The sequence below is a fragment of the Chanodichthys erythropterus genome, chromosome 14 (genome assembly GCF_024489055.1).
Source record: "Chanodichthys erythropterus isolate Z2021 chromosome 14, ASM2448905v1, whole genome shotgun sequence".
Lineage (NCBI taxonomy): Eukaryota > Metazoa > Chordata > Actinopteri > Cypriniformes > Xenocyprididae > Chanodichthys > Chanodichthys erythropterus.
This window is the reverse complement of record NC_090234.1, coordinates 21,648,215-21,659,124: the sequence shown is the minus strand read 5'-3', so window position 1 is coordinate 21,659,124 and position 10,910 is coordinate 21,648,215. Positions and strand designations below refer to the sequence as shown.

General features: G+C 34.9%; 1 protein-coding gene across 4 annotated transcripts in view; it reads right to left on the bottom strand.

The window, feature by feature from the left end:
• glsb (glutaminase b) overlaps positions 1 to 10,910 on the bottom strand; it is a 54,972-nt gene that overhangs the window by 4,029 nt on the left and 40,033 nt on the right. For 3 of the 4 annotated variants that reach the window (XM_067410483.1, XM_067410484.1, XM_067410486.1), the window contains 3 exons: positions 2,041 to 2,102; positions 1,874 to 1,950; positions 1,346 to 1,409 (listed from right to left, as the gene is read on the bottom strand). In XM_067410483.1, coding sequence (XP_067266584.1) covers positions 1,346 to 1,409; positions 1,874 to 1,950; positions 2,041 to 2,102 — 203 coding nt within the window. Of the gene's footprint in view, positions 1 to 1,345; positions 1,410 to 1,873; positions 1,951 to 2,040; positions 2,103 to 6,412; positions 9,246 to 10,910 lie in introns of those variants that run through there. The other variant, XM_067410485.1, reaches the window with a different exon arrangement.

Here is a 10,910-nt window from a genome sequence, read left to right as displayed (position 1 = left end):
CTCATGCCGTTCCACACCCGTAAGACCTTCGTTAATCTTAAGAACACAAATTAAGATATTTTAGTTAAAATCCGATGGCTTAGTGAGGCCTCCAATGGACACTTCTGCTGCGTTCCAATTCGCCTACTTATACTACGCCCTAAAAGTATGTACTCTTTCGGTGAACAAAAAGTAATTACTTTTGAGTGTGTAGCAAAAGAGTAGACAAGCTTTGGGACATACTAACACGTCATACAATCGCGTCTTTTCTCTCTGTCGCATCCTGTCACCGTAAACTGGCCTGTCAATCATCTTACATCCTCCACATTTCATTTAGCTAATTTCCTATCGAATCGGAGAGAAATACAGCAGGTTGATCTGCAGTCGCGGGTCTTTCATATGGAGAACTCTCCTCATTTTAATGCATAATGCACAAACCTCTCAGCGTCGAACGCGCGTATCCGCCATGTTTTGTAGTTTTTTAACACTTTTTAATCGTGTTTGTAGTTCTGAACTGAATCCTCGTCCATTGCGCAATGGGTTGTGGGCAATATTAGCTTTTATAGTGTGCACGGATCTACACTTCGAAAATCTACCGGAAATAGTAGACCATCCGGGGACTTTTGGCATACTATTTTCAACATACTATGCTTTGGGACACACTTATTTTAATCTCACATACTATTTAGGGTGGATAGTATGGACATTGGAACGCAGGGCAGCTCTCTCAAGATCCATAAAGGTACTAAAAACATATTTAAATCGGTTCATGTGAGTACAGTGGTTCAATATTAATATTATAAAGCGATGAGAATATTTTTGGAGCGCCAAAAAAACAAAATAACGTCTTATTTAGTGATGGCCGATTTCAAAAACACTGCTTCATGAAGCATCGGAGCACAGTGAATCAGTTTATCGAATCATGATTCGGATCGCGTTTCAAACTGCCAACGGCGGAAATCACGTGACTTTGGCGCTCCGAACAGCAGATTCGACACACTGATTCACTGTGTGCTCTGATGCTTCCTGAAGCAGTATTTTGAAATCTGCCATCACTAAATAAGTCGTTATTTTGTTATTTTTGGCGCTCCGAAAATATTCTCATCGCTTTATAATATTAATATTGAACCAATGTACTCACATGAACTGATTGTTTTTAGTACCTATGGATCTTGAGAGAGGAAGTGTCATTGCTCCCTATGGAGCCGTCGGATTTCAAGTAAAATATATTAATTTGTGTTCTGAAGATGAACGAAGGTCTTAAGGGTGTGGAACGGCATGAGGGTAAGTAATAAATGACAGAATTTTCATTTTTGGGTGAACTAACCAGGCATTGGCAGGTGAATGTTGGAGAGTGTTTTCTTACCTGTCCTTGGGACCAGGATTCACCTTGCAGGCCTCTAGCAGAAAACGCACAACTTCAACATGTCCTAAAATCAAAAGGAATAATATATTTACATCATAATACCAGTGTAATATGTCATTATACAAATTTGTCCTCATAAATCACAAACACACACACAGACACACTTTAGAAGACAGAACAGTGAAATAAAGATGTCATCTGGATAAGACTATTTACAGTGGTACAATTAAAATGAAAACACAAATACAAAATATACATTGTAAGGTTGGGCAGCATTTCTTATTATTTCTAACCTTACCACTTTTGACCACAATGTGTCGCTGTTATCAAACTTACGTAGTACATAAGGCATTGTGGCAATAATATGCACAATTGCAAAATGCAAATGCAACAGCCTCACGTTCTGTTAGCCGCCTTTGTGTGTTATCCTACCAGCCATTAGACAATCAGATACCAACAGATATAATATAAACCAAACTAGCAGATACCACCAGTTATTGAGCCTTAATAAATGACAAACTAATGTACCCTCAGCGGCTGCTACATGCAGCGCCGTCCTGGAGTCATAGTCCCGCTGCTCCATGTCCATGGAGGACAGTGCAAACCTGGAGTCACCAGAATGAAAAGGTTACAGAAGTAGAATAGAAAACGCTTTAAAGACTGAGACTCACTTGTAGGCAATAAAAACTCAGTACCTTCTCAGAGCAGACACATCTCCTGTATAGGCAGCAAAGAGGAGGTTGATGACAGATTTCACCTGGAATGACAGAAAAGAGCCTTTGTGGAATAGAAAATAAGTTATTATGGACAGATAGTGGGCAGAAATGGACACCTCCAGACCAGAGGTGTCTCCTTTAGCTCTAGTGGACAGAACTGAATAGAGAACTGGTGATGAGAGGAAACATCAAATCAAAAACGCATTGAAACACAAACACCAAGATGGAGAGACAGGATATATGTTACATAATGTATAAAACTGAGTGTTGCATTTTAAGCCTGGCATATAATAATATGCATATATATATATATATATATATATATATATATATATATATATATATATATATATATATATTCATTCATTTTATATTACTTCTTAATTAGGTTTCCCACAACTTCTAAACAATTAATTTCTGTGACTTTTTCAGTTATTTGCAATTTCTGTGATTTTTACATTATAAAACTAGAATTATTCAGCAATCATCCAGTCTTCAGTGTCACATGATCCTTCAGAACAACAGATTTGGTGCTCAAGAAACATTTCTTATTTTTTATCAATGTTGAAAGCGGTTGTGCTGCTTAATATTAATATTTATTCATTTATTTATTTAACAAGATTTTTAATAAAAAATGCCAATAGAACAGCATATATATATATATATATTGTTTTAAAAAGAAGTTTCGTCTGCTTACCAAGGCTATTTATTTAATTAAAAATACAGTAAAAACAGTAATAATATTGTGAAATATTATTACAATTTAAAATAACTGTTTTCTATTTGAATATATTTCACAAAGTAATTTATTCCTGTGATCAAAGCTGAATTTTCAGCATCATTACTCCAGTCTTCAGTGTCACATGATCTTTCAGAAATCATTCTAATATGCTGATCTGCTGCTCAAGAAACATTTAATGTGTACAATTGTACAAAATATTTGTGTACAATATTTTTTTTCAGGATTATTTGATGAATAGAAAATTCAAAAGAACAATGTTTATCTGAAATCTAATCTTTGTAACATTATATATGTCTTTACTGCCACTTTTGATTGATTTAATGCATCCTTGCTGAATAAAAGTATTCATTTCTTTAATTTCTTTTCATAAAAATAAAAATTCTTACTGACCCCAAACTTTTGAACGGTAGTGTATAATGCTACAGAAGCTTTGTATTTCAGATAAATGTTGTTCTTTTGAACTTTCTATTCATCAAGGAATCCTGAAAAAAAAGTACACAACTGTTTTCAACATTGAAAATAATCATAAATGTTTATTGAGCAGCAAATCAGCATTAGAATGATTTCTGAAGGATCATGTGACACTGAAGACTGGAGTAATGATGCTGATAATACAGCTTTGCATCACAGGAATAAATTATTTTGTCAAATATATTTAAATAGTACACAGTTATTTTAAATTGTAATAATATTTCACAATATTACTGTTTTTTACTGTATTTTAAATTAAATAAATGTAGCCTTGGTGAGCAGACGAAACTTCTTTTAAAAACATTAAAAATCTTAGTGGTTCCAAACTTTTGGACTGTACTGTGTATGTGTATATATATATATATATATATATATATATATATATATAATTAACCTTTTATTTATTCACTTGCATGACTTTAGCAGGTCTGGAAAATCACAATGTTTTCTGTTATTGTGGGAACCCTATTTGATGGTTAAATTGAAAACATTAAAATAAAAAAAAAATATTATAGACAATGTGGGAGGGTTGAGCTAAACTTTTGCTTCTTTTTAACTTTGAATTTTTATTTAAACACACATTATCATATCATTTGCCGAACCCATGCAACACCCTGTATTTAAGACCCTTGCCTCAATCAAAACTATATAAGAGTTAATTTGATTTAGTAGCAGGATAATTTGGTCTCAAGCAGCATCAGATTATATATAAAAACAAGCAAGCCATGCAAAAACAACCAAACCAAACAAAAACAAAACATGCACTTTACATGCAAACCATAGTGTAAAAGATGCAAACTGCTGTTTAAAGGCAAGTGCTTGTGAGAGACAGAAAACACCGCTAGGGGGCATCAGCAACCCTTCATGTTAATCAGCATATCTCAAATACCAAGACAGAAAAAATAGACAACTTACAAAAAAGTGCCCATCTTGCTGCAAAGCAATTCTCCTTTGTGAATTCTTTTTCATTCGAATTTAACACTAAACTAAAACTGAACATTTTAAATAAAGATGACATAAACAATGTTTAATGATCGTACATTCAGATACTAGTGTAATTCAATGATTTCAAACTCGGAAAATGTTAATAACCCTGTTACCAAATTTTGTGACACAGCTAGCAGTCTAATAGGCCCGTTCACACCAAGAACGATAACTTCAATAAAATATATAATATAACTATGCATAATGCATATATAACTATATTTATTAGCGTCCACACCCACGAACGATAACACAGGATGGATTCTGATTGGCTGTCAATGTTGTTATCGTTCATCAGCTGGAAAAAGAAATCTTTCAGAAAATGATTCCAACGATATTGTTTCTCTGCACTCTTAGTTTTTATTTAGAACATTTTTTTAGAACTGTATCTTTATCGTTATAGTCATCGTCCTTGCTGTGAACGGGCCTTTTAAAACCTTATTCTCTAATGATAAACATCAAATGAAAAATAAAAACAGAATGAGTAATAAAACATAATTATGACTTAATTAAACCATTAATTTGAATAAGCAAGTTAAATTATATTTATTTTAATTATACAATATACTTATTATCTTAAAATATTCAGTATTGCTTTCCTTCCCACAGACATAGAGTGAGTCATAAAGTGGGAGAAGGTGTCAGTGTCTTTGGCCCAAAAGACCATCCGAGAGATGTCACCGTCTCCTTGCGTGTGTGTTTAATTATAATCTCTATCAATCTAATTACATGCAAAGTCAGTGTAAAGTCTTAAATAGAATTACAAAGCACTATTCTGGTCTGCTATAATGTGTAATCATCATTCTCCAGAAATGTCCATGCTAATTTCAGATCAAGTCAACTAGAGCAAGACAAACTTGCTTTTAAAGTTTAAAACATTTCATTTTGAATGTTATCATACATCTAATGTCATTTTGAAGCCTTGCTAGGCTGTTGCAAGCTAGCAAATGAGAAGGCGAGATAGATAAGGTGCGTCATCAGTGTATCAATTTACAGTGTGCTATCAGCATGTGACACACATGAATGAACATGTAACATGAGTCAGTGTTTATGTTCACATAGAACAGCTGGCTAAATAAAAAAATGAACATAGAGTTTCATGCCAAAGCATAAACTACTACATGAGAGGAGTAAAATGATGATGATGATCTTCAATTATGATATTTCTCTCAAAATCAGGCATTGGAATGAAACTGTATTACATCAACATAACAGATGAATTAAATGCATTTAGCTGCATTTCTAATGAAGTATGGATAATAAGGAAAAGTTAACGACAAATGCAAATAAATAAATTCATACAGATTCATACAGTCACAGAGAGATAGTTGACTACAAGGACATCAAAGATGTGGGAAGCTTCACGAACTATTTAGCACAAGAACCTCAGGTTTACATCATGTGTTTGCTGTTCAAGCCCTGCACAGCTTCATTTCTCTTTCTGGATCAACAGGATCAATGGAAGATTCTATAACCTCATGCCAGTGAGAACAGGACGTGCTGAGAACTGATCAACAAGAGCGATAGCTGCATTTCACAGACAGTCTAAACATTAATTCAACACTGAAGCACAACAGAAGGCAGCGGAGCAACACTGAATAGCAGCTCTTAAAAAAAAAAAAAATAAAATAAAATAAATAAATGATGAATTTACGTTTTTCAGCCGTGCACCATTCCTAGATAAAGATTTCAAAAATGGCTTACAAAGTCTTCTAGATTAAAAAATAATTTTGTATAAATATAATAAAATTGTATAATTATATTTCATAAAAAAAAAAAAAAATCAAATGTTAGAATTATACTTAAATATAAATAATACATAATTGTATATATAAATTATACTTATAATAAATAATTAATTAATTAAGAATTTATTTTCCACGACTTTTCAGGCCTGGGGGAAAAATTATAATAATAATAATAATAATAATAAAAAAATCACGATTTAAAAATGGTTTTCTATGGACATCTTTCACAGAGATATTTGCGGTTATGTTTTTGAGATAAGGAGTGTTGAAGCTGTCCAGGAGTCATAAACCTGTGGTTTTTGTGCAGGCCTTTTTTTTTTTTTTTGTTTTTTAGACAGTTTTAGAAAACAAACTAATAAAATGATCTTCCAAAACATAAAACAACAACAAAAGCGAAAACAACTGATTTCAGGTAACAATGCGATGAGATTAAATCCATTTATTAATAATACAAAAAAGAAAACCAGAACAAATGACATATATACACAATGAGAAAACAAGAGAAAATAAACAGAACTGTTATGACATTATGAGTGAAATCAGATGAGAACATATTGTAATGAAGCACTTTGACAGCCGTTCTGTTAGACTCAGGACAGTTCAAGTAATCAGAGTGAGCTGCTTCCTCAACAGATAAACTCATATAGACTGTTTAAGCTGTCAGTGAGCAGAACATGAGAAACACTTTTCCTTAAAAGCATATGACTAAAGCAGCATAAGACAATGACATGAAAATAAGAATACAAAAACACACACACAAAAAATGGTGAAACAAAGCAACAAAAACCACAATAGTTTCTGTAGATATACACAAGCTTGTGAAAGCATATAGTAAATTATGCAAAAAATAAAATAAATTTTTACATATATGTGTGTGTATAAAATTTAATTAAAAGATGTTCTTGCATCACACACATATATATAATACTTATATAATATATATATATATATAAAACTTCCTGATAATGGCAGCATCTTTCCAATACTAAAACTTCAGAGCTAATTATAGCTTAGTTTGATATAAACTGACATTCTGAACTATCAAGGTGCATAAATGTTTTTAGCTATATTATATGAGAATAGACAGACAGAAACTGAACTAAGGGCAGACGGAACAGTGGAAGGTTTGTAACGGTATTGATTTGACCTTACATAAGACTGTAAACACAACCAGACAGCAGGTTTCATGTGGCTGCTGAGCAGTACTAGTGGGGCTCTATGAATAGTTCAGCCAAAAAGGAAAATAATACTTCACCATCATGCTGTATGTCATGTTAGGAAAATTTGTGAACCTTCATGCAAAAGTTCATAGTAACCTGTCAACCTCCAAAAAGTACTAAAAAACAACCATAAAAGGGGTCCATATGACTTGTGCACTATTATTTTCTAGTCTTCTGAAGTCATATAATAGTTTTGTGTAAGGAACAGCCTGACAATTTAGACGTTATTCAATGATAATGTGGCAAATGGCATTTTCAAAAGATTTTTAGTGATTAACTAGGGGTTGAGAAACAAAACAAAAAAAAAATCTATGCAACGCAATTTTCTCTCCAATGATTCTGGATCGATTCTGAGAATTTTAGGGTGCGTTCACACTTGTAGTTCGGTTCATTTGGTTCATTTGGTCCGGACCAAAGAAGAGAAAAAAAACATTTAGTCCTGGTCCGGTTAGCGTTCACATTGGCAATTTTATCACCGAACCAAAAGATACCGAACCTTAAGGCATTGGGATACATTCACAACCTGATTGAAAACAAGCCGTTTTCTGAGGTAAATGCGCTCGTTGTGTGTGCGTAGCGGTGCGTAGCCTGCATATGATGGTATTTTGGCCAGCTGGGAACTCGTGAAGAGCTTAGAAAATTTGTAAAGTAGTCAAAAATCCGGCGGGAATCCATCCGTCACACACACACACAAATGATCTGCTGCTGATCTGATGCCTGTGATGGGCAAACTCGCAACTATGACAAGAAAAACCGACATGCGCGATGATTCTGTCCTTTTTAGGGTCTCGTCTTCCTGTTTTTGGTTCGGTTACATGTCTTTGGTCCGTGTTGCGTTCATATATAAATTGAACCGCACCAGAGTTCGTTTGGAAGCGGACTGAGACCCATCTTTTCAGCGATCTCGGTCTGCTTGTTTGGTGCGCACCAGGGTTCGGATGGCAGCGTTCACATATGAACCGCACTAACCGAGCAATCGCACCAGGGTCCGTTTTAATCTAACCAAACATGACAAGTGTGAACGCACCCTTAGAATCGATTCTGAGCTTAGATTTTAACCGCAGATGTTCAATGACACTGCGTGTATTTTAGAAATTGAATAAATGTTCAGATACTCTTAAATACTGAGAGCACTCATAGTTTATTGCTTTAAAGATGTTTGTTTGTTCCTCTTATTTAATACTTGCTTTTATGTTTATTTTGAAGCTAGACAAAAATATATATACTACTTAAAAACTTCCTGATAAGGGCAGCATATTTCCAAACCTCTTGCTTGGTTTTACATAAACTAATATTTTGAATTATTAAACTTCAAAAGTGTACTTTTGTGTTCCACAGAAAAACAACGACAACTACATATGGAGTCGAAACGACATGAGGGTAAGCAAATTACCCTTACCGGCAACCTGCATTATACTTTCTGCAAAAAAAGTTTCAGAGAACATTCATGTGCTTGTGACACCATCAAGCTAAAGGCCTCACTGACAGACTCAACTATGCATGACCACAACATTCAACTGTAGTGCAATACAGAACCACCTGTAGTCTCTGTTCAGCAGCCAATTCTAAACTTCCACCAAAAAACACTTGCTGGTCTATGAGAGAATACAGAGCCTATAAATCACACTGCACCAAACATCCACCAAGCTGCTTTGCTTTAGGCGTTAGCACAGATAGATAAAACAGAAGCCAAGGCATACGACTGTATCCTCAATCATAATCATTCATATTCACAGAGAAAGATACAGTGACTCTGGTGATGAACCATGAACATGTGACCAAAATGATATTCATTGAAAATAAATAACTGATAATTTACATAAATATATATTGTCAAAGAGCTCGTCGAGGTGATTCAGGTCTGTTTTAGTTGCCATCTCCAACATTCTCCATCCTATAGACTACAGTAGTGGAGCTGTCTTCATTGCACTCAGTGGGCGAGACTTTTGTCCACACAGTGTCTTTGAGAGCCAGCTCTTTCTGAAGGCTCTCGTAATCCAGGGGTCCGAAGGTTTGCGGCTGTGTTGAGCAACACGGAGAACAGATTAGTTTTATAAGGGGCCTTCAGGGAAAGTGTGCGACTCACACACTGTTCAATATGGTGACGTGTGAAAGATTTCAAAGTCAACAAAAACAAATATCTAAGCACGAAGCGAGCCCTCGTATTCACACAGCTGGGAAAATGTCAAAACAGATCTGTCTTATCACAGACATTGCACATGCCTCATTCAGGTGGCAGTAGTCAGTAAGTCATGATCATTATTAACAGAAGACCAGGCCCACACAGAATCTGTGCATGCAGATTTCAGATGAACCTGACGTACATACATCACATTAAATAATAATAATAATAAGGAAATGCCTCCAGAGAAAGTGTCACGAAGAAAGCCCTCCTATTCACACTTTTTCATGCCTCATTTAGGTTGCTCTAGTCTGATTTAAAGGGATAGTTCACCAAAAAATGAAATTTATTCCATGATTTACTCACCCCCAAACCATCCTCCGTGTATATGACTATCTTCTTTCAGACAAACACAATCTGAGATATATTTAGAAATATCCTTAGTTCTTCAAGGTTTATAATGGTTGTGAATGGGTGGTCACAATTTGAAGATAAAAATGCATTCATCCATATAAAAAAAAAAACCCCAGGGGGTTAATAAAGGCCTTCTGAAGCGAATCGATGGGCTGGTATAAGGCAAATATCCTTATTTAAAACTTCCAGCGCAACAGTCAAACGCATTCGGTGTACGTCCAAAAAGCTTTAACTTCCACAACATAGTACACAATGCCATGACATTCTGTCATGCCGGAAGCTCGTTATTTTACTTTATAAAGTTTTAAATAAGGATACTTGTCTTACATAAACACATCAATTCGCTTCAGAAGGCCTTTATTAACTGCTAGGCCTGCACGATTTATTGTGATAAAATCGCACGATATGGCAAAGGCTACGATTATGTAATGCGCAGCTTGTCAGAGCTGTACGACTCTGTGATCTAAGTAGTAAATGCTTCTCCATCTGAAAGCCAGAGGGCGCTCTCACGCAGAAACTCTAAATATGGCCTGCAGCAGAAGAAGATAACATGCATCATAATGCTGTAGCTGAATAAACAGATTGAAACACTTTGATTGATGCTTAGCTGTCGTTATGAAGTGAGCTTGGAGTAAAACATTATTAAATGTTGTCTTTTGTTGGACAAGATGTTAATAAATGCTTCTCATGTCTGAAAAGATGTTTGATGCGTGTTGCTTTTTCAAATGTACATTATAATCGACTCAAACTTGCTGTGCTTTCAGATGGATTAGCATTTGGAGCCATACTTCACTGACAAGCCGCGCATAAAAAAACAAACAAAATCGCAGCCTTTGCAATTTCATAATCGTACTAAGAATCATGTTTAAGCGGTAATCGCGTTCAAGTTCAATGTTATTTTTCGTATCATTCGATAAAACGTGCAGCCCTATTAACCGCCTGGAGCTGTATGGATTTGTTTTTTTATGGATGGATGCATTTTTTTGTCTTCAAAATGTGGCCACCCATTCACAACCATTATAAACCTTGGAGGACTGAGGATATTTTTAAATATATCTCCGATTGTGTTCATCTGAAAGAAGATAGTCATATTCGCCTAGGATGGCTTGAGGATTTTTGGGTGAACTATGCCTTTAAGTCATGATCAT